The 24,776-nt window shown below is 44.7% G+C and overlaps 1 protein-coding gene across 1 annotated transcript in view; it reads left to right on the top strand.

Moving 5' to 3' along the window:
- The first annotated feature begins 7,752 nt into the window (after positions 1–7,752).
- The window catches only part of Ldlr (low density lipoprotein receptor), a 40,675-nt gene continuing 23,651 nt past the window's right edge, over positions 7,753–24,776 (top strand). Inside the window, exons 1-4 of the mRNA XM_026399791.2 lie at positions 7,753–7,935; positions 19,917–20,039; positions 21,374–21,496; positions 22,902–23,288. Of these exons, the coding sequence (XP_026255576.1) occupies positions 7,866–7,935; positions 19,917–20,039; positions 21,374–21,496; positions 22,902–23,288 (703 nt within the window). The 5' untranslated portion in view covers positions 7,753–7,865. The remainder of the gene's footprint in view (positions 7,936–19,916; positions 20,040–21,373; positions 21,497–22,901; positions 23,289–24,776) is intronic.

Below are 24,776 nucleotides of genomic sequence, written 5' to 3'. Positions count from 1 at the left end.
CCATGCCCACACTGGCCCAGACCCCTCATCTCCCCCACTGGACCACCACCTCCTGCCCTCACCCCCAATGTCCCAGACAACTGCAGGAGGGCATCAGAGCCCCTGAGGCAGAGTGCCACCCTCTTACCTCAAAACCCTTCACAGCTCTCACCCCACCTTGGGTAGAAGCCAATGTCCTCCCTTGCAGTGACCCACAAGGTCCTGCAGTTTGCTTTACCACCTCCCTGCCTCGCCTTCCCTGATGCCCGCCATGCCTACCGCACTGGCCTCCCTTCTCCTGTGGGAACCTTCCAACCCCGTTTGCTCCCTGGGGGACCTTGAGTCTGCTCCTCCCAGAGCCCAGGTCACCCTTCCTTCAGCCGCCTCGAATCAAAGCCCTGGGCTCCAACAGCCCGTCCTCAGAGGGTCTCCCTGGCTTCCCACCACGGACGGCCTGCAGGGCGGCATGTTGTGGGGCCGTATTCTACATTTTGCTCTGCACACGTGGGCCCACAGGGTGGGCTTCAGGACACCCCACCTGAAATGTGGCACCTTGGCACCCCCTTCTCTGCTGAAGCAGGCCATGAAAACTGGAAGGAATTCTGACCCCCCTCTCTCCTGAAGTGGGCTGTAAAAGCTCCCTGAACTTCCCCTGCAGAGGTCACAAGACTCATTCCAGAAGTGTCCTCCCTGTACTGGGAGGAAAAAAATGTTCTGATCTCTGAAGACACAGAGACTCAGGGAAGACCAGAACAAACCGCCCTTGCTCAGTCTCACCAGCTTATAAGCATTTGGTCTTTCCCTCTGATCAGCCAGGCCTCTCCATGACCACCCACCTCACCCAGGTTAGCATCACACACAGATTCTAGGGCCGGACTATAGCTCCATGGTAGAGTGCTTCTCTAGCCTGTATGAGGCCCTGGGTTCCATCCCCAATACCACAAAGCAAACAAACAAAACCCCCCACAGATTCTCCTGTTTCTTTGGGTCTTCATTAATAAAGGCCCATGTGTCACATAAAATTTATATGAAGCCAGGCATGGTGGCACATGCCTATAATCCCTGTAATCCTACTGACTTGGGAGGCTGAGGCAGGAGGATCACAAGTCTGAGGACAGCCTCAGCAACTTAGCAAGACCCTGTCTCAAAAGAAAAACGAAAACAAAAAAACAGCTGGTTGGGCTGGGGATGTGGCTCAAGCGGTAGTGCGCTCGCCTGGCATGCATGCGGCCCGGGTTCGATCCTCAGCACCACATACCAACAAAGATGTGTGTCCACGATAACTAAAAAAATAAATACTAAAAAATATTTTAAAATTCTCTCTCTCTCAAAAAAAAAAAAAAAAAAAACAGCTGGGCATGGTGGCCCTCACCTATATTCCCAGCGGCTCAGGAGGCTGAGGCAGGAGGATGGTGACATCAAAGTCAGCCTCAGCAACAGCAAGGCGCTAAGCAACTCAGTGAGAACCTGTCTCTAATAAAATATGAAAATAGGGCTGGGGATGCCCCTGAGTTCTACCCCTGATACCCCCCCCCCCAAAAAAAAAAGAAAGAAAGAAAAAAAGCTTCTTGGGCTGGGCTGTGGCTCAGTGGCCGAGCACCTGGCTACCTATTCAGAACCTGGGTTCCGAAGCTATCGATGCAAAAAAAGGAAAAAAGAAGTTTCTTGAATAAGAAATAAATGGGGGGCTGGGGATGTGGCTCAAGCGGTAGCGCGCTCGCCTGGCATGCGTGCGGCCCGGGTTCGATCCTCAGCACCACATACCAACAAAGATGTTGTGTCCGCCAATAACTTAAAAAAAAATAAATAAATACTTAAAAAATTCTCTCTCTCTCTCTCAAAAAAAAAATAAATAAAGAGAGAGGAGAGAGAGAAAAAAGAAAAAAAAATTCTCTCTCTCTCTCTCTCCTCTCTCACTCTCTCTTTAAAAAATAAATAAATAAAGAAAAAGAAAAAAAAAAAGAAATGTGAGAAGACTCAAAAAGGAGAAGGGATTTGTATGAAATGGCAGAAGTGACATCACCAAGATGGACCTCTGAAGTCTTCCTACTTACAGGAGACCGCTCATCTTTTTAAGCTTTCTAGGTACTTCTGGTTCATTCCAGATACTTCAAAACCAGTCATTAAATCCTCTTTCTAGGGCCTGGGGCTGTGGTTCAGCGGTAGAGTGCTTGCCTAGCACTTGCGAGGCCCTGGATTTGATCCTTAGCACCATATAAAAATAAATAAAATGAAGGTATTGTGTCCAACCACAACTACAAAATATTTTTTTTAAATCCTCTACCTAGGAGAGTCTGTAAACAATACACTTCACACCAACACACTCATAATCTAGGACAAGTGGAGGATGGTGAATGACCGAAATATTAACTTCACGATTCATGTAAATTAATAACCAGCCTAGAAGTCTGAATAAGAGATATAAATTTACTGCTTCCTCCCTCCCTGCCCTCCCCCCATTCCTGCCCAGCACTCCTGTCAATCTCCTGCCCCCACTCCAGTGAAATAACTGAAGAGTCCTCTGCCCAAATTACAACTTTAATCCTGCCACTCCCAGGCTTAATGGCCTCCAGGTTTCTTACTGCTATAAATATAGCTTCCTTCATTCAAAGGCTACTCCCAGCCTCTATCTTGGCCCTATTTCAACCTCCCCCCATTCCACACCTGTCTCAGCCAACTTCTCTCCCTTCCTCTGCCTCTGCCTGTGGAAATCCTGACCATCCTGGACTGATTACAAAGTCATCTACTCCAGAATGTGCCATAGGACACATTTAGTGAGCAAAAGCAGAGGTGTAGACCTGAGTGAGCGGTGCTACACTTTGTGGAGAAAATATAGAGGCACACTTCCTTGTACATGCTTAATGTTTCTAGCAGGATACTGCAGAAGTCCAAAAACTGTCAAAAAGGAGAGGACCTGGATGGATGGGAAGTGTGAGACCTCCAACGTTGCTCCTTTTTCAAGATTGTTTTGGCTATTTGGGCTCCCTTGAGGGTCCATATGAATTTTAGGATAAACTGTTTATTTCTGCAAAGAAGTGATTGGGAATCTTTTTTTCAGTGCTGGAGATGAAACCCAGGCCCTTGCTAGGCAGGAGACCTACCATGGAGCTACACCCCCAGCACTTTCTGTGGCATCTTTAAAAGGGTTATTTTCATAGAAGATCATGTTGTCTGTGAGCAGAGATAATTTTATTTCTTCTTTTTCAATTAGGATGTCTTATATCTCTTTATCTTGTCTACTTGCTCTGGTGAGGACACCTATAGGAGTGGTGGGAGCAGGCATCCTTGTCTTGTTCCTGATTTTAGGAAAAAAGTCTTCTTACTTTTAAACTATAGGAATGTTTCACCTGGGGCTGGGGTTGTGGCTCAGTGGTAGAGCACTCACCTAGCCTGCATGAGGCACAGGGTTCAATCCTCAGCACCACATTAAAAATAAAATAAAGATATTTTAAAAAGGAATATTTCACCTGCTCAAAATAAATTTAAATACACTTTTAAAATTTTTTTTAATTTTAGATATTCATGGACCCAGTGCCTCACATATGCTAGGCAAGCACTCCACCACTGAGCCATAACTCCAGCCCCTTAAATATACTTTTTATCTAGTAGCTTCCCACTGCCCATAGTAGAAGCAGCCTCTGTATTCTCTGGGTACTGCACAGGTCTGTGTTTATAGAGTACCTGTCCTGTTTATCTCTCAGGCTTTTTTCCCCTCCCAGTACTTGGGATTGAACCCAGGGCCTGTACATGTTAGATGAGCTGCTACCACCAAGGTGCACTCTAGCCCCTTCACTTAATTTAACAGTTTCTGGTGCCATGGCCTAGCAGGCACTAGAAGAAACCATAAGATCTGCACCCATGTGGCTTATGGGCATCTGGGGGAGATGGTGGTGGTGAGCCCAGGCATGTTCTGAGCCATACCCATTGGAAGGCATTGTGGCCTGTGTAGTTACCCTTTCCGAATTGTCTAGCAGGCCAAAGGCCAGGCCCTAGCTGCCCTGTCTTACCTTGACCAAAGCCTGTCTGGTTGGCCAAGGTTAGGGTGGAAATCTATTCTGATATGAGGCGATGCATGAATTAGAGGAAGAAACCAGGACAAATTAGATAGGCTGTTTGTCAGATCGCATGAGATACCTATGCCAAATCAAGATCAAAGACACTGGATCCGGGTGTGCTCAGTGGTAAGGCAATTGTCCAGCATGCTCTAGGCCGGGTTCCAACCCAGCAACACACACACACAAATACGGAAGAAAAAAAAAGTAAAGGATCCCATAGAAGGATTACTTACTCAATGCCTACTAGAAGAAGGCAGGAACAGACAGCTCTTCCCCAAAGAGATCAAAAGAAAAAAGGGAAAAAATAATGCAGCACACAAAGGAGCCAAATAAAAAAGCAAACTATATATGGCATTTGTTATGTGTCCACGGTGCTCTGATCATGTTACGTCCATCAGCTCACTCGACCCTCCTGGGAACCCTGTGAGCAGGGCAAGGAGCTTATGGAAGCTCCACAAAACAGAAGCAGAAAAATAGGGTGTGATCTGTCCTCAGGGCAACACAGTACTACAGCCTTGGGTGGCAGGGACAGGAGAGATCTGAGATTTCTGCAGTCAGGTGGGAAGGCTAAGAAGTCTGTCTTGGAAATGTTGGCAGATGGGGACACTGCGGTTAGGAGAGTTTGGAAGCCAACACTGATCTTTAACTCTGCAGGTAATTTAAGCTAAGTCCCTTTGGGGAAGAGATGACTTACTGGTGACTGTTTCCATGCCTGTTAGGAAAGAAGGACTACTTCTAAGTGGATAAAGAGAGATGGTTTGTGTGGTGGTGCTTGCCTGTAATCCCAGGGACTCCGGAGGCTGAGGCAGGAGGATCCCAAGTTCCCAGCCTCAGCAATGTAGCACGGCCCTAAGCAACTTAGTCTCTGTCTCAAAATAAAAAATGAAAAGGGCTTGGGATATAGCTCCTCCTGGGTTCAATCCTTAGTACCAAAAACAAACAAACAAACAAAACAAACAACACACACACAAAAAAAACCAAGAGAGATAGCAAGTGTAGGCACAGGACTCATACCTGAAGTCCCAGATACTTGGAAGGCTGAAGCAAGAGGACTGCTGGAGCCCAGGAATTCCAGACCAGTCTGGGCAACACAGGGAGACCCTGTCTCAAAAGAAGAAAAGAAAAGAAAGAAAGAGAAAGAGTGAGATATCAAAAGAGAGCTTGTTATGGCTTGTAATTTTTCTAAAGGAAAACCAAGCCTAGGGATTCAAATTTATTTATTTATTTACTTATTTTTGGGTGGTGGTACTGGGGATTGAACCCAGCGGTATTCTGCCACTGAGCTACATCCCTGGTCCTGTTTATTTTGAGATAAAGTCTCACTAAGTTGCCCAGGCTGGCCTTGAACTTGTGAATCTCGTGCCTCAGCCTCTTGAGTAGCTGAGATTACAGAAGTGTGACACTGTACCTGGCTGAATTTTCTTTCTTTCTTTTTTTTTTTTTTTTGCATATGGGATAAGGAATGAAATTCAGTGGGGACATGTTCATAAATGTTGTAACAACTACTGTAACTTGCTTATCCTTATAAACTTCCTGGGAGATTGCTATTTATCTCCTGCGACTTTGACCCTGACAAAGAGGCTCAGGAATTATTTCCCTTTACAGGCTCAGAAAGCTAATTTACTTGCCCTAAGATCTGTTTTGTTTTTGTTTTAATATATTTGGTTGTAGGTGGAAACAATACCTTTATTTTACTTATTTATTTTTATGTGGTGCTGAGGATGGAACCCAGTGACTCACATATCCTAGGCAAGCGCTCTATCACTGAGCTGCAGCCCCAGCTCCTAAGGTCTGTTCGATTCAGAAGGCTCCCCTTACTACTAAACACTCATAAGTTTCCGCCTCTGAATTAATCACATTTTCCTCTTCCCCTCCGGCCCCCGCCCTGTACTGGAGGGGTACTCTACAACTGAACTACATCCCCAGCCCTTTTTATTTTGAGATAGGGTCTCACTAAGTTACCCAGGCTGGCCTTGAACTTGTGATCCTCCTGCCTCAGCCTCCCAAGTATCTGGTGGCCAGGTATGAGCCACTGTGTCAGGCAATCATTTTTCTCAGGGTTTAATTGTCCTCCTTTCTCATTTCTGCATTCTCTTTTGGGTTTCCCTAGAATCCTCCTGAGAGGTTCCCACCCCTGCTAAATAGTTTGCAAAACCCCAGAACACTGGCTCATTCCCTGAGGATTCCTCCCAGCCTATTAGATCCTTTGTGGGGGTACAGGCAAGTTTCTCATTGGTGCCTTTTAATTTTATTTTTTTCCAGTGCTGGGGATAGAACCTAGGGCCTCACACATGCTAGGCAAGTGCTCCACCACTACATTCCCCAGCCCCACAGGCACCTTTTTAGCAGATGGCCTCTGGACACCCCATTATTCCAAAAAGAGTTGGGTGTGGTAACACTTGCCTGTAATCCCAGCGGCTCAGGAAGCTGAAGCAGGAAGATTGCAAGTTCAAAGCCAGCCTCAGCAACTTTGCAAGACAACTCAGCGAGACACTGTCTCTAAATAAAATATAAAAAAGTGTTGGGGAGGGGCTGGGGATGTGGCTCAAGATGTAGCGTGCTCGCCTGGCATGCGTGCGGCCAGGGTTCGATCCTCAGCACCGCATACAAAACAAAGATGTTGTGTCCGCCGATAACTAAAAAAAAATAAATATTAAAAAATCCCCTCTCTCTCTCTCTCTCTCTCCCTCCCTCCCTCCCTCAAAAAAGGCTTGGGGAGGGCCGGGAATATAGCTCAGTTGGTAGAGTGCTTGGTGCTTGCCTTGCACACACAAGGACCTGTATTCAATCCCCACCATCACACACACACACACACACACACACACACACACACACATGGCTGAGGATATGGCTCAGTGGTTAAGTGCCTCTGGGTTCAATCCTGGGCACAAAAATAAATAAATAGATAGATAGATAAATAGAAATAAATTCCAAAAAAAGACTCCTTGATTCTTCAAAGTTGCTCTGCATCAGCCAGCTGTGGTGAAGCTCTCAGGCTTCACTATGAAAGCCCTATTCCCTGTTTGGTTCTAATTTGGCTTTGAGGAAAGGAAACCATCCTCTGTTTGTTTAACTCTGCCCTAAAATCAATATTTCTATCCAGACCCCAGGTATTGGGCTAATTGATTTTTGAGATGTTTTTGGTCATAATTTATCCAAGTGCTAGATAAAACAAAATAATGTTTTGTCTGTACTTTCCTGAAAGTTTATTTAAATTCCTCATTAATTACTGTTTATAAGGTGATTTGGAATATCCATCAAAAACTATATGCAACTAAACTTAGAAATCCACAATTGCTAGAAAGGAAAAGGCAAATACAGAAAAGAGGAAAGGAAGTTTCCAATATTTCTGGTTTCCTTTTGCGGCAGAAAGGAGATCCTCGTTAGACCATGGGAGCATTTCAAAGGATGAAGATTATTCTTTGGGAATGAAAAAGAAACGTGGCAGTTTCAAAAGTTGAGACATTTCAAGGAATCTTTCAAGAGACGCATTTCAACTGGGGGGGGGGGGGATCTACTCTTCACGGAGGACTAAATCAAGCCCCTGTTTTGGAGCAGCTTTGAAAGAAATGGAATCTAAGTCAGGGTTTCACGGGTTAAAAAGCCGATGTCACATCGGCCGTTGGAAGCTCCTCCTCCGCAGTGAGGTGAAGAGTTTTGAAAATCACCCCACTGCAAACTCCTCCCCCTACTAGAAACCTCACATAGAAATGCTGCAAATGACTCTAGCCCCGCGTGTAGTCGCCAGTGAGCTGCTCGAAGCCTTGGTTTCCAGCAGGGATACTGAGGGGTGGTAGCCGGGCGGAGACACTGTAGGTGGACGCTGTGAACATGAGGACCGCCGACTGGGGGCTGCACTGGGCTGTCGCCCTACTCTTCTTCGCTGCGGTGGGGGCTAAAGGTAAGGCTTGCTCCAGGATCCCCTGCGGGGTAAAGGCAGCCCACAGATCTCCGGGAGCCTTTTGGTAATTTAGAAGTGAGGAGCGAAAGAGAATCACTCCTTGCTCGGGAGACTTGTGGGTACATGGCACAAGGATCCTCCCAAGCGGCTGGAGAGAATACTCTTGGGAGGGAGGAGCAAGGATTGCGGGAGTCACTCTAGGATCAGCGGAAACCTAGCTCGGCTATTCCAAGTCTCCGCCAGGGAAGGGGCCACCGCAAATTCCTCAGAGTGGGTGTTGGGACATCCAGTCCTAAATGTTGAGATTTCCATCCCTTATGCTTGGGGCGAGGGTGACTCGAAGCCCCCGCTGCCCAACTTGGAGGACTGGTATACTCTTCACCTCTGTCCACAGGCAGTAGGGTCCAGATGGGCTTTGTGCCGGCTGGGACTGTGTAACCTCCCATGCTCCCAGCGCGGGATCGCCCAGGGGTACCGCCCCAAGACCCGCCTCCAAGACCCGCCCCCAGTCTTCCATTGGGCGCAATCTGAACAGGCGAGCCTCGAGCCACTCCCCTTGTCCAATGGGAGTCAGAGGCGGATGTGTAAGGCATGGCTTGTGAATACGCAGGGCGGGGCTGGCGTGGTACCCCGGGCAGGCTGAGTCCCTCCGAGGCTCCTGTCACAAAGGAGGCCACACGTTCTGAAGCTGCTTCCGGGAGCATGGAAAGGACCGGCTGAGCACGCCTGGGCAGAGGCTGCAGTTTCTTCTCCAGCTCCACCTTGTTCTTCACCTCCCCGTCAATTACACAGATGTGGCCCAGGCCACCTTTAGACCTCAGGGCTGAAATGTTACCTTAGAAACTCCCATTGCTCCTTGGTCCAAACCTGAGACTTGCAGCCAGGGCTGGGCGGGGACCACACCCTTTAGGGTGGCCTCGTTTGGAAGTTTGGCCGAGCTGCCCATGTGGCGATTTTTCCTTTTAGGAGGGCAAGTTTGAATTTAGATTTGGCCAAGAGCCCAGTTGGTACAAGGTCCCGGTTACAGCTTTCTTAGATGGCTTTAAATTAGCTTCCTAGAGGCAGTCAGCGCTGCTTTAAGCAAGAGCTAAATGGTCTTTTTCCTACTCAGAACCGCTTAAGCCTATAAAAGGACAGGCAATGCCTGAGCAACCGTATAGAAAAGTTTTTTTTGTTTTACTGGCTGGCGTTTGGCTTCGGAGGGAGAATTCTGAATGTCTTGTCTTGAAATTCCCACTGTGACACACCCATTTCCGCTGGGAGGAGAAGGAAAGAGGATGGTTCAAAATAGCCAGCATGACTGTTGGGATATTTCAGCCACCTAGATGTATATATTATTTCAGCCACCTAGATGTATATATAGAATGGATAGAGCCAGCTTCCTCAGGGTGCACCCCATACCTTGTCCTTCACTCACTGATCCACTTTAGAAAATGTGGGCCAGTGAAGTCTTGAGCAAGACTAACATGAGTGGCTCAGTTTCATTTCCTGTCTCTCTGGTTGGCCAGGCTGAGGATCTGATGTCTTCTCTTCCCCAGGAGGCTGTTTCCCCAGACTTCAGAGAGCCCCATCATACTGTATGTTTTTAGTAGCCCTAACGGCTCCAGCTAGCTTCCCAGCTGTCTTCAGAGCACTTCCTGATTCATTTCTTGTCAGTTTCCTTTAAGAATGGAAGTAGTTGGAATCCAAACAGCTTGCCTTCATTTAGCTAAAAATCAGATCGAGATCAGTCAACTATTGTGTGTGAGGTGTCTATAGGGTGATCTTTCTTGAAATTAAAACCTTTCTGGGAGAATTAGTTCCTTATTCTTTCCAGGAAATTCCTGCTCTTATCTATAGGATTACTCTTCTGATATGATCCAACTCTAGATGCTTCTGTTGCTTGGTGCTTTTATGAGCCTTTTGATGTCCCCTTTTCATATTAAGTACATTAACAGCGTTTACACCCTTCCTGGATATCAAACAAATGGCCTTTTGTTGCTAACTGACTCTGGAATTAAGCAGCCTTGAACAGTGACAGAGACAGGCTACCCTTCCCAAAAGGAACAGGTGACAAAATTTACCTGCCTTGGGGAAAAAGCATCCATGCACTGACCTGTCTTGTGGTTTTTCTTTGTTGGTGCTGGAAATGAAATCCAGGGCCTCTCCTTTTTTTTTTTTTTTTAATTTTTCTTCATTTTTTTAGTTGTCAATGGACTTTATTTTATTTTTATGTGGTGCTGAGACTCGAACCCAGGGCTTCACACATGCTAGGCAAGTGCTCAACCCCTAGGCTGAGCTACAACCCCAGCCCTAGTCTTGTTTTTGGTACTGAGGATGAAATCCAGGGCTGCTCTGCCACTGAGCTACCTTTCTGGCCCTTTTATATTTTTTATTTTAAGAGTTTCGCTAAGTTGCTGAGGCTCGTTTCAAACTTGCAATCCTCCTGTCTCAGCCTTCTGAATCGTTTTAACTCCTTGGCTCAAGTGATTTTCCCACCTCAGCCTCCAGAGTAGCTGGGACCACCAGTGCATGACACACTGCTCAGTGGTCAATTGATTTCTCAATTTCTCATTTATTTTCAACTTGAGTTTGCGACTGCCAATGGATTTTGTTTTTTCAAGGAAACAATTATATACACTATTTTGTTTTCTCCGCACCACAACTGTGTTCAATAGCCTGGGAAAAACATCGAAAGCATTCACCACCTGATTTGTATGTGGGCATGAAAAGCAGAAATGTGTGTTCTCCTTTTCTGTTTCGATAACTTTGTTTCTGGCTTGTCATTAATGACACGAGAGCGCTAAGTTTTGAGTCGAGTAAGAGATTTTTTTTTTTCAATGCTGGGGGTGGAACCAAGGGCTTTTTTTCATATATATATGAAAAAATATATATATATATATATATACACACACATATATATTTTTAGTTGTAGATGGACACTATATATATATATATATATATATATATATTAGTTGTAGATGGACACAATATCTTTATTTTATCTATTTTTATGTGGTGCTAAGGATTGAACCCAGTGCCTCATGCGTGCTAGGCGAGCACTCTACCACTGAGCCGCAACCCCAGCGCCTCCCCTCCCCTGGACCAAGGGCTTTTGCATGCTAAGCAAAGCACTCTGCCACTGAGCGATAGCTCCAGCCAGGAAACTTTTTTTTAAAATTTAGTACCAGGAATCAAAACCAGGGGTACTTAACCACTGAGCCACATTGCCAACCCTTTTTTAAAAATATATTTTATTTTGAGACAGGGTCTCACTAAGTCGCTTTGGGCCTTGCTAAGTTGCTGAGGCTGGCTTTGAACTCACAGTCCTCCAGCCTCAGCCTCCTGAGCTGCTGGGATTAGAGGCATGTGCCACCATGCCTGGCCCTTAGATCTTTTTTTAAGGGAGGGTGCAGTGCTTAGAATATTGTAGGCATCCCTAGCATGAAGAAACAGAGATCTTGAGCACCTGTGCTAAAAATCTGAATTGTAGCTAGAGGAAGACTTGATGTCCAAGGAGGGAATTTTATTTTATTTATTTATTTTTTGGTGGTACTGGGGATTGAAGCCAGGGGTGCTGTACACCCCCAGCACTCCTTCCCCCAGACTCCTTAGTCTTTGAGACAGGATCTGGCTATGTTGCTGAGGCTGGTCTTAAACTTATGATCCTCCTTCCTCAGCTCCTGAGTAGGTGGGCTAAAAGAAGTGTGCAACCACTCCCAGCTTCTTTCACTCTATAAGGGGCTTTTAGGTGTCAGTCCTTCAAATGGCACATTTAGTTTGTAACATGGTCCCTTATGCAAAGATGAGAGCAATGGATTGATGGTCACCAGAGCTGCTGTCGCCAGATGGGGTGACTGAAGCTCCTCCCCGAAGATCTTTATTGCCAGTGCCCTGTGCCTGAACTTCCCTTTTATCGAAGTCCTGGAATCCTAGTTGCTTTTTGCCCACTCTATGTGCGAGTGAGTCATTTCCTTCTTTTAGCCCAATCACTACTCAGCTATGAGTCAGTAGGGTGTGGGGTACATTGTAGCACCTCTAAGGGATTTATTCTGTTCAGATAAGTAATGGGGCAGTGGAATTATCAGTATCCTGTAACTACAGCTGACTTCAGAACTCATTTGCTTCTCTCTTCCCTTCCTGTTTTCTACCCATATTCCTATCATATGGCTCCCAACTGGGGCCATTCAGGACAGGCCTACTTGGAACTTACAGTTATCAAGTTCTTTTTATTCTTCTGAATCCTCCTTTATATCTCCCCATCATTACAACTTCCATCCATCTTTCAGCCCTCCTCATGCCTCTCCTAATCTCACCTGGACTGCTTCCTAACCCCTGCCAGAGGCACACAACTTGAATCTGGAAGATCTTGGAAGATCTTTTCTTTTCCCATGCTGGGGATGGAATCTAGGGCCTTGCTCGTACTAATGTTCTCTACCACTGAGCTCCACCCCAGCCCTGTTTTTTGGTTTTTAATTGAGATACAATTGACATTATTAAGTGGACAGATATTAAGTGACCAGTTACATGAGTTTTTATCATTCTCTACATCCATGAACCACACATCTACCATGAGGATACAAAATACTTCTAGCCTCCCAGAAAGTTCCATTGTGCCCTTTTCCAGCAAAATCACTCCTCCCACAACAAACACATCTCAGAAACAACCACTAATTTGATTTTTGGGATTAGAAAATTAGTTTTGCCTATAAAAGAATGGAACATAAATGCAGAGTATGTACTCTGGAGCAAAAGAAGTCAGAGACAACATAAGGTTTTGGGGATCTGTGTTGATTTGTGTGATAACCCTTTGGCTCTTATTTCTGAGTAATACACCATTAGATAAATATGTTGGAGGAGTCACATTATTATGATTTTACACATACATCTATATAGATCTCTCTCTCTCTCTTTTTTTTTTTTTTTTTTTTTTTTGAGGCAGTCTCCCTGGGTTGCTTACAGCCTCATGCCTCACGAAGTTGCTGAGGCTGGCATCGAACTTGCATGATCCTCCAGCGTCTGCCTCCTAAGCCATGGGGATTACAGGAGTGTGCCACCATGCCCAGCCTGTACTGTATCTCTGCTTTTTTCTAAATTTTATTTATTTATTTTTTTCCTGGTGCCAGTGATTGAATTCAAGGATGCTTAACCACTGAGTCACATTCCCAGCACTTTTTTTTTTTTTTTTCCAATTTTGAGACAGGGTCTCACTAGGTTGCTTACAGCCTAACTAAGTTGCTGGCTTTGAAACTGTAAACCTCCTGCCTCAGCCTTCTGAGTTGCTGGGATTACAGGTGTGAGCCACCATGGCTGGCTTATTTATTTTTATGTGGTGCTAAGGATGGAACTCAGTATTTATTTATTTATTGGTACTGGGGACTAAACTCAGAGACCCTTGGCTACTGAGCCACATCCCACCCCTATTTTGTATTTTATTTAGAAATAGGGTCTCAATGAGTTGCTGAGCACCTCGCTTTTGCTGAGGCTAGCTTTGAACTTGTGCTCCTCCTGCCTCAGCCTTCCTAGCTGCTGAGATTATAGGCATGTGCCACCATACCTGGTTTATTTAATTTTATGTGATTCTGAGGACCAAATCCAGTGCCTCACACATGCTAGCCAGCACTCCACCATTGTGCTACAACCTCAGCCCTCTATATCTCTGCTTTTAAGTTGATGTTTATTATGTCAGCATCTGGGTAGGGTTCCTTTTTTGTTCTATTCTTTTAATCCCCATGATACCCTCTGGGAAATAGGAACCACTGTTCTCACCCATTTCACAGATGAAGAAATTGAGGCCCAGCAAGGTTAAGTCAGTTACCCAAGCTTTTCTAGTTAAATAGCATGGAAAGCTAATTAAACCCAGGGCTGTCTAAGCACCTTATGACAGTGCCTCTCAGAGAATCTATAAAAATCCTGAGTGAGCTATCGGTGCAGAATGGATAAAGGGGCAGATATTTCTTACATGGATCCTTATACCAGATATGTAAGTCAGATGTTTCTGTCTGTCCATGTGTATTTGAAAATTCAAATAAATGCACCAATACATACATACATAGAGAAGTAAATCTAAAGAATGGTCTTTCAAAAATCACTCTTTGTGTGTATTAGGGATTAAACTCAGGGCCTTATGCATTTATGAAGAAATCAAAATATACCAAAAAGAACTAAATATTAGTTTAATTTTGATTCACAGATTTTTAGGAAGTGAAAGAATACTCATCTGGAAGTTTGGAGTTTATAGAAGTAAACCAGGGCATGGTAATAACGTATAATAGGGGCCTGGACTAGATCCCCAGACCACAAACAAAACAAAGGAATAAAGTCTTAACAACATGGTGGTGTCCAGTTCTCTAAGAAGGTGATTCTTCAACTAGATCACCCCCAACCCTAAACCTAAGGTCAAGGTTGAATGAGATGTTCAAGGGCATCCTGAGGTCTCCTGCCTCAGCCTAATGGTTAAAACTACCAAAGGCAACCAAAACAGCTGACAGCAAGGAGGGCTAAAGCCAGAGACAAGCACTGACCTACCTCTAGGTTCTCCTGTGTGATTTTTTTTTCTTTTTTCTTTTTTGGTACCAAGGATTGAACTCAGGGGTACTTAACCTGAGCCACATCCCGAACCCTTTTTTGTATTTTGAGACAGGGTCTGACTGAGTTGCTTAGCGTCTTGCTAAATTGTTGAGGCTGGTTTTGAAATCGCCATCCTCCTGCCTCGGCCTCCTGCCTCAGTCTCCCAAACTGCTGGGATTACAGGCATGCGCCACTGCACCCAGCCACCTGTGTGACTTCTTTTTCTTTTTCTTTCTTTTCTTTTCTTTCTTTCTTTCTTTTTTTTTTTAAAAGGTTCAAGAATAAAGCATTCTTAAAACCAAACACTCCTAAAGCCCCCTTGCCGTGATTTCCTATGCGACACCCAGATATAGCGGATTACCGGGAACTACTACAAACTTCTGCACCTGGCTTTTCCCGGCGTAGTACGTTGTGGGCCGCCGTGTCCCCTGGTGGATGACTGACGTCACCCTTTCGATGGCTGTGGAGGAGTCACATTATCATATATTTTACTTGGATATCCATGTAGATATTCTATGTGTTAAAATATATTGTACATAAAGGAAAATTATTTAGCTCACGGTTCTGAAGGTTGAAAGGCCAGCACAGGACCACCTCAACCTGCCCGGAAAAAGCTGAAAGGCAAAGTGCACACACTGCGCATGCGGAGGGGAGAAGCCTGGGGGGCAGCTTGCTTTATAACCGCCGGCTCCCGTAACTGATCCGGTCTCGCGAGAACTGCGTGACTCCCTCTCACCAGCCCGATGGCTTCAAAGTCCCTCTAGTTCTCATATCCGCACACCGGGAGACTTTTTTCTCTTCCTTCCTTTCCTTTTTTTTTTTTTGGTACAGAGAATTGAATTCAGTGTTGCTTTGTCACAGAACTACATTCCCTGATTTCACTTGATTTTCTTTAAAAAAAAATTTTTTTAAATATCTATTTTCTAGTTGTAGTTGGACACAATACCTTGATTTTATTTATTTATTTTTATGTGGTACTAAGGTTTGAACCCAGTACCTCACACATGCTAGGCAAGTGCTCTGCCACTGAGCTACAGCCCCAGCCCCAGCCCCTGATTTTACTTACTTTTTAAATTATTTTTTTTAGCTGTCAATGGACCTCTATTTTATTTATTTATTTATTTATTTATTTATTTATTTATATGCGGTGCTGAGAATCGAACCCAGTGTTTCATACATGCTAGGCAAGTGCTATACCATTGAGCTACAACCCCAACCCTGTTGTGTTTTTTTTTTTTAAATTTTGACACAGGGTCTGGTTAAGTTGCCTGGGCTGACCTCTACTTGCTATCATTGGCTGGCCGCGTCCTAGTTACTGGGAGGGAAATTCCAATATGAATTTGGATGGATTGAATCATAGTCAAATCATATCCTGTATTACATATATCTACATAGAGATCTATAAAACATAAAATATCTATAAAATATATATGTATGCCTATATAATATGTAATATTGATATAAATGCATGTAAATCTATTATATATGTAATAGATACATAGGTATAAATATAAGTGTGAATCTGTATAACAAATATTTAACAGAGGGGCTGGGGATGTGGCTCAAGCGGTAGCGCGCTCCTCTGGCATGTGTGCGGCCTGGGTTCAATCCTCAGCACCACATACAAACAACGATGTTGTGTCCACCAATAACTAAAAAAATAAATATTAAAAAAATTCTCTCTCTCTCTCTCTCCATCACTCTCTCTTTAAAAAAAAAATATTTAACAGACATGGAAATGTAAAATGCATGTGTAATGTGATATTTTAATCATAGCCATATAATAGATGTATGGTTATAAACATAGATATAAGTAAATCTATATAATATTCTATAGGTGCTCTATATTTCATATACTATGCTTACATATGTATATAATGATGTCTATAGATAGACTTTTTCCCTGCAGTGCTGCAGATGGAATCCACAGCTTTGTGCATGCTGGGCAGTTGTTCTGCCACTGAGCTCTGCTTCTAACCCACTAGAGATACCTTTCACATTAGGTTATATTTTAATTATCTATTGCAGGGCTGGGGATGTGGCTCAAGTGGTAGCGTGCTCGCCTGGCATGCGTGCGGCCCGGGTTCGATCCTCAGCACCACATACAAAGATGTTGTGTCTGCCGAAAACTAAAAAATAAATATTAAAAAATTCTCTCTCTCTCTTTAAAAAAAAAAAAAATTATCTATTGCAGCATAGCAAGTTCCTCCAAAAATTAGTGCCTTATAACAACATATTACCGTCAGGTGTGGTGGCGCACATTTATAATCCCAGCAACTCTGGAGACTGAAGCAGGAAGATGGCAAGTTTGAGGCCAGCCTGGGCAACTTAGTGAGACCCTGTCTCAAAAGAAAGAAAAGAAAAAGAAACTGGCAGTGTAGCTCAGTGATAAACCCCCAATTTATCAATCAAACAACAACAACAAAAATAAAGACATTATTGTTTCATTGTTTCTGTAGGTCAGAAATTTGGAAGCAGCATTGCTAAATGGTTGTAGCATGGGGAATTTCACCAAGTTGCTGTTAAAATGCACTGCAAAAACCATATTTGCAGGGGCTGTAGGTATAGGAAGGCTTGGCTAGGGTTGAAGGACCACCTAGTGGCTTTATTTACCGGTTGTATGGACCTCTCCCTGGGGCTACTTGAGTGACCTCATGACAAGCAGCTGACATTCCATGCAGTAAGAGATGCAAGAAGCTATAGTGCCTTTGGTGACCTAGGCTCTGAAATGACTCCCTGCTGCAGCCTGGCTGGGCACAAATCACGAGCCACTGAAGCAGGAACAAACTTTATTTCTGAACTCCACCAGCACACTCCACAAATGCTCCCCGGGAATCCTCCCGAACGCCATGCGGCTTGTCCAGGAACCAGCAACCGGAAATATCTCCTCCGGAAATCCCTCCTCCTGCACTACCCCAACCAATGGGAACTCTCCGGGAATCCCCACGAGAACTCCAAAGTAGAGGGAGAACTCAAAAGTAGCGGCCGAGGCGGATAGTAATGCCTCGCCTGTCAACCATTACTGTTGGCAAAATGCTAGGGGCTATTCCGACTGTGGCTCTCAGCAACTCCCCATCACCTTCATTTTTCCTATTTGGTAGAAGCAAGTCCCTCAATGTGTAGTACACACTCCTGAAGAAAAGCATCAGGCCTCACCTTTCAAAGGGAGCACCACTGAATTTGCAATAGTATTTTCAAATTTCAGCCAGTTCTTCCTTCTTTTCACTATTATATAAAGGAAGGATTCACTGGGCATCCTTGAACTTACTATCTATGTGCATATGTGTTAGTATTTCTGCAGAATCATAAGGATTTACTTGGCATTTTAAATTTTGATAGATTCTGTCCTATTACCCTTTCAAGTGTGGAAGAGCAGCCCTTTTATCCAAGTCAGGTGATGAACCAGGCCATGACTTTTCTTTTCTCTTTTCTTCTCTTCCTTTTTGGTGCTAGGAGTAGAAACCCAGGCTTCATGTATGCTAAGCACTTGTTCTACCACTGAGGCACCCCTGCTTTCCTAGGTCATGATTCTGTGCATACCTGTTGAATGCAGTGATTGTGTCCATGTCAGGAATTGGGCTGAGACTGCATCATGCTGCAAGAATGACAATAACATCCCTTATTCTCAAAAAAAAAAAAATTTTTTTTTTTTTTTTTTTTTTTGGTGGTGCTGGAGATTGAACCCAGTGCATGCGAGGGAAGACTCTACCAACTGAACTGTATCCCCAACCCTCCTCAAAGAGTTTTAATTCTGGGCTGGGAGATACATAAGTACAGAGATCTTTTCTACATAATGTGGTAGGGTGAGAAAAAAATATACTTGGAGGTCATGGTCCTAACCCAGTTTTTTATTGTAGCAGGTTAGCATCCATGTTGACCTGAACAAACAATGGGGGTTAACTGAGCAAAGGAGGAGGGGAAGTGCCTCAGAAGGGACCACAGTGGGGTTTGAAGTTGTAAAACATTTAGGTGAACCAGCATCAGAACTGGTGACGCTGCACTTTCCATGCAGTTCTGTGAAAGGAAGGACCTTCCTTGATGTTGCCATTGTTGGTGTTGAGGGCCGGGTAGAGGGGTGAAATCTTGTGACATCCTGGCATCTCTCTCTTGCTGGCAGAGGAAGTTTCTGACTGGTAATTTACAGATCTGCAGGTGGATGTGTCTGAGAGGAACTGAGATGGGAGGAGGAAGTACTGGCCACAGAGTCATGGCCTGGAAAGATGTATTGGGCAAGTTCTTTCTGTTTCTTTGGGGCAGTGGGTCATCTTCATCTGAAAATGGCTCTGAATCTTGGTAGAAACCACAATTCTTTATTTTAGCCAAGGATGTGCCTTGAGCCTTGGTCCCAAGGTCTTGTGTTCACATAGCTTCCCCTAAAGACTTCTTTTTCCCAAATGGTCCATGGTCCTATATCTTAGATATATAAATATATGAATTTTTTTTTGGTATGGGTATGGACTGAGCACTACAGTCCTTAATTTTTTTGTAGTTATAGATGGACAGAATGCCTTTTTAATTTTATTTGTTTATTTTTATTTGGCGCTAAGGATTGGAGCCAGGGCTTCCAACAAGGTAGGCAAGTGCTCTTCCACTGAGCTACAGTCCCAACCCGCTCCTTCCTTTTTTTTTTTTATTTTTAATTTTGAGTATTGCTAAGTTTACCTAGCTAAATCAAAACTATATGCAGATATTAGCATTTTGGTCTCTTTTTTAATATACAAACATCATATACTTGGGGAAATTTCCTGGGTATTTACAATGTCTTCGCTTTTGTCCAAAAATTCAAGTTTTTACTTTCCTATGGAAGTTTATTTTATTTTATTTTTGGTACCAGGGATTGAACCCAGAGGGCAGTTAAATACTGAGCTACATCCCCAGCCCTTTTTTATTTAATTTAATTAGATTTATTTATTTTGGTGCCAGGGATTGAGCCCAGGGGTACTTAACTCCTGAGCTACATCCCAGCCCGTTTTATATTTTATTTAGAGACAGGGTTTTGCTAGGTTGCTTAGAGCCTTACTAAATTGCCCACGCTGAACTCAATCTCAAGATCCTCCTGCCTCAGCCTCCCAAGCCACTGAGATTACAGGCGCGTACCACTACACCTAGCTAATTTCTTTATTGCTGTGCACAGAAGTTCTAATATTTTGTTCCTATATCTCAGTGGATCTGTACTTTGCATTCAATAGCCAGGGTGTCAGAACCTTCAATGTGATTGGCAAAATCAAAAGAAAGAGTTTATTCATTGCATCCTCCACTGTCCTTGGGGTTTTGATATTTCATTCTGTTTAATTTCCTGGGAATGGACTGTGATGGATGGGATTACATTTCTGTTTCATTCTTTGGTTGACAGGAAACAGAAATGCGAAATGTGGTCAGTTTCCGATTCTAGTATTGAGCAACTTTCTTCTTCCCCTTTTCTTCTCTCACAGTGGAAGGCAAGTGTGGGAGAAACGAGTTTCAATGTCTGGATGGAAAATGCATCTCCTACAAGTGGGTCTGTGACGGCAGCCCCGAGTGCCAGGATGGCTCCGACGAATCCCAGGAGACATGCAGTGAGTTCCTTTGAGCATGCCCCACCATCTACCCCGACTCCACCACTGAGCTACATCCCAGCCCCTCCTGACTCTTTTTAATAATGACTTGTACACAAGTGGCCAAGTGAATGAATGAACCACAAATTAGGAGATGGGGAGAGATGTTCCAGGTTGAGCATCCTTTATCCAAAAATCCATGATTTGAAATCCTTCAAAATCCAACCTTTATTGTTATTATTAGGTACTGGGGATTGAACCTGGAAATGCTATATCCCCAGCCTTTTTTTTTTTTTGTGCCAGGGACTAAACTCATGGGTACTTAACCACGGAGCCATATCCCCAGACCTTTTTTGTATTTTACTGAGACACATGTCTCACTGAGGTGTTTAGGGCCTCAATGAATTGCTGAGACTGGCCTTGAACTTGTGATCTCCCTACTTCAGTCTCCTAAGTTGGTAGGATTACAGGTGTGTACCACCTTGCCCAGCAAAATCCAAAATTTTTTGGGTGTTGATATATAAGTGGAAAATTCCACACTTGACCTCATGTGAAGGGTCACAGTCAAAACCCAGGTGCTCTAAAGATAGTATATAGGATTACCCGCATATAAGGTGTGCATATAAGGTGTGCATATAAAGTGTACGTGGAAACATCAATGAATTTCCTTAGACTTGGGTCCCATCCCCAAGACATCTCATTATATGTATGCAAATATTACAAAACCCCAAATTTGAAACTCTTCTGATTCCAAGCATTTGCATTTCAGACAAAGGCTCCTCAGCTTGTACTAGAATTTTCTTCCTTCTTTTTTTTTTTTTTTTTTTGAATGTGTGTGGTGCCAGGTTGAAACCCAGGGCCTCGTGCCTGCTAACTAAACGCTCTACCACTGAGTGCTACCTCAGCCTCTCTGGCCATATCTTTATTGAGGTAAATTTCCCCTAATATAAAGCGAATAGCTCAGAAGCGTAAATGCCTTCACAGTGCTGCTCAGCCACCACCTCTAGCTCCTGCAAAACCTTTGCATCACCTAATGTCTAATTTTTTTAAAATATTTATTTTTTAGTAGTAGTTGGACACAATACCTTTATTTTGTTTATCTATTTTTATGTGGTGCTAAGGATCGAACCAGGGCCTCACACGTCCTAGGCGAGCACTCTACCGCTGAGCCACAACCCCAGCCCCTCAATGTCTAATTTTTAACAAATACCATCACATGATCTTCGTTTTGACTTATAAAGTTAGGGTTGGCCTCCACTTTCTGAAAAGTTCTGGAGCTTTCTTTGACAAAGGTGGGCCTTGGGACACCAGCTGATCTGCATTCGAGTTAGGGTTTAATCTTCTTTCTCTCTTAGTGTCCATCACCTGCAAATCGGGGGACTTCAGCTGTGGGGGCCATGCCAACCGCTGCATTCCTAACTCTTGGAGATGCGATGGCCAAATGGACTGTGAGAATGGCTCAGACGAGCAAAACTGTTGTAAGTGTGTCCCAGTAGCTTGCCCACCCCAGGCCATTTGTGTGTGACAGGTCCAGCCTGTGCCAGAGCCTACCAGGGCCCTGGGGAGTGGGAAGTGGACAAACGTTGTACCCCAAAGGGCTGTATCTCAGCTCTCAAATTCCATTATGACAAGGAGCACTGCAGTGGAGGAGAGAGTGCCTGTCCCAGGGTTGCCGAGCACCCTCAGGCTGTTCTTTTTTGAGGGGGGACCCAGGACTGAACTCAGTGGCTCAACCACTGAGCCACTTCCCCAGCCCTTTTTTGTATTTTATTTAGAGACAGGGTCTCATTGAGTGCTTAGGGCCCTGCTAAGTTGCTGAAGCTGGCTTTGAACTCTCGATCCTCCTCCCTCAGCCTCCTGAGCCTGGGATTACAGGTGTGCACCACCATGTCCAGCTTCAGGCTGTTCTTGATGAGTGCCTGCCACCTGGCCCATGCAGCTGTGAGCCACCATGACCACTGCCAGCCACCCTGTGAGGCTGAGCTCAGTTATTCATGACAGTATACCTCATATTATAAAATAACATTATAGGTAATAAAATAATCTTATAAACATATTTTATTTCTCATAAAATAAAATAATGTAACAACATGATTTTTATGAATTTTATATAAATTTATATTATATATTAGGAAATAATGTATAATCATATGATAATTCTAAAATATTATGAAATAATATTTTGAAATAATAAAGATATTATATTAAAAGGAATTTAAAGCTTACAAGAGCTGGGCTGTGGCTAGTGGTAGAGCCCCATCCTCCCACAGGTGAGGCCCTCAATGGGATCTCCTCCAGCTGCACACACACAGAGGAGCAACAAAACTTATGGGTTGTTTATTTCTGGATTTTCCATCACATATGTGTATTATATATGTGTGTGTGGGGATATATATATATATATATATGGGTTTTTTTTTGGTACCAGGGATGAAACTTGGTGGCACTCAACCCCTGAGTCACAGCCCCAGCCCTATTTTGGGTTTTATTTAGGGACAGGGTCTCCCTGAGTTGCTTAGCCCTCGCTGTTGCTGAGGCTGGCTTTACACTGGCCATCCTCCTGCCTCAGCCTCCCGAGCTGCTGGTCTATTTACTATTTTTAGGCTAGACTCAGTGCCAGGCACCGGATCTGTGGAAAGTGAGGCCGTGGATCAGGGACAGGCCTGCTGTAGGTTTCTTTCTTGTTTTTTGGTGCCTGGGATCAGACCCAGGGCTGCTCCCCGTGCCGCAGAGCGTGCTGGGGCCTGCGCTCGCCACCCGGTGCCCCTCCAGGTCTCAGCTAAGTGCACTGCGGCCGCTGCGAGCCAGTGTCCCACCCAACTGGTGTTGGGATGTGGGCGCCTCCGCGGTGACAGGGTGGCCGCCTCCCGTCTGTCTCCGCAGCTGCCAAGACCTGCTCCCAGGACGAGTTCCGCTGCCACGACGGCAAGTGCATCTCGCAGAGTTTTGTCTGTGACGGGGACCGGGACTGCTTGGACGGCTCGGACGAGGGCTCCTGCCCGGTGACCACCTGCGGCCCCGCCAACTTCCGCTGCAACAGCTCCGTCTGCATCCCCGAGCTGTGGGCCTGCGACGGGGAGCCCGACTGCGAGGACGGCTCAGACGAGTGGCCCCAGCACTGCGGGGGCCGCGACACGTCCAGCCCCCAGCGGGACTCCGGCCCCTGTTCCTCCCTTGAGTTCCACTGTGGCAGCGGCGAGTGCATCCACGGCAGCTGGAGGTGCGACGGCGGCCCTGACTGCAAGGACAAGTCCGACGAGGAGAACTGCAGTATGTGTGCAGAGGGTCTTGTCACTGTCCCCTAGGCGGGGGCCTGCGGGTAGCTGTGGGTGGTACTGGAGGTGACCCAGGGCTTTGCCTGTGGCAGGCGAGCACTTGACCCCGAGCTCCCTCCCTAGCCCGAGTTGGTTCTGTACTGCTTCTGTACTGATCCCATCAAGGAGGAAGCAGCCCCCAGAGCAGACTTGTCTTTTATGTTTTTGTGATACCAGGGATGGACCTGAGGGGCACCTAACCATGGAGCCACATCCCCAGCCCTTTTTTGAATTTTATTTAGAGACAGGCTTTGAGTTGCTTAGCACCTCAATAAGTTGCTGAGGCTGGCTTTGAACTCACAATCCTCATGCCTTAGCCTCTGAGTCACTGGGATTACAAGTGTGCCCTACGGTTCCCAGCCTTTTTAAATTTTTTTAAATTTAAGACAGGATCTCACTAAGCTTCTGAAATTTCAAAGTTGTAATCCTTCTGCCTCAGCCTCCCAAGTAGCTGGGGTTACAGGCATGCAAATCTTTTTTTGAAAGGGGAGTATGCTAGTTCATTTGGTTTACTATAACAAAATACCTGAGGCTGGGAACTTTATAAATGAAAAAGTTTATTTAATGCAGTTCTGAGAATTTAAGGCATTGGCATCAGCTTGGCAGATGGCACAGGGAGTGTGTATAAGAGGGAGAGATTACAGGTGAGGCAGGAAGTCAGAGACAAAGAAGAGGCTAGTGACGCTCTCTCACTCTGCACCAAGTCTGGTTTTTTTTTATATTAATTAATTAATTTTACAGTATTTTAGATATATTTTGACATATACTACACAAATGGAGCATAGCTTTTCATTCCTCTGGCTGAACAGGGTGCAGAGTTGTTCCAATACTGTAATCATACATGTATATACAGTAATAATGTCTGTCTCTTTCTATCGTCCTTCTCATCCCCACAGCCCCTCTCTTTCCTTCCCTCCCTTCAACACAAAGTTTCTTCATTATTTCATATCCCCTCGCCCCACTATGGATCAGCTTCTGCTTATTAGAGAAAGACATTCTGTTTTAGGGTTTTTTGGGACTGGCTTATTTCACTTAGCATGATATGCTCTAGTTCTGTTTACCTGCAAATGCCTTAATTTCATTTTCTTTAAGGCTGAGTAATATTTCATTGTGTGTATGTACCACATTTTCTTTCTTTCTTACCTTTATTTATCTTTAGGTGGTACTGAGGAGCAAACCCAGGACCCCATATGAGCTAGGCAAGCACTCTACCACCGAGCCACAACCGTAGTCCTGTTTTTGTTTGTTTGTTTGTTTGTTTGTTTATTTATTTATGTGGTGCTGAGGATAAAACTCAGTTTTTCACATGGGCTAGGCAAGCACCTTACCACTGAGCCACAACCCCAGCCCCCCACATTTTCTTTTTCCATTTCTCCATTCCTCTGTTGAAGGGCATCTTGGTGGGTTCCATAGTTGAGCTATCGTGAATTGAGCTGCTGTAAAC

Source organism: Urocitellus parryii, chromosome 3 (assembly GCF_045843805.1).
Source record: "Urocitellus parryii isolate mUroPar1 chromosome 3, mUroPar1.hap1, whole genome shotgun sequence".
NCBI lineage: Eukaryota > Metazoa > Chordata > Mammalia > Rodentia > Sciuridae > Urocitellus > Urocitellus parryii.
This window is presented reverse-complemented; position numbering and strand designations above follow the sequence as displayed.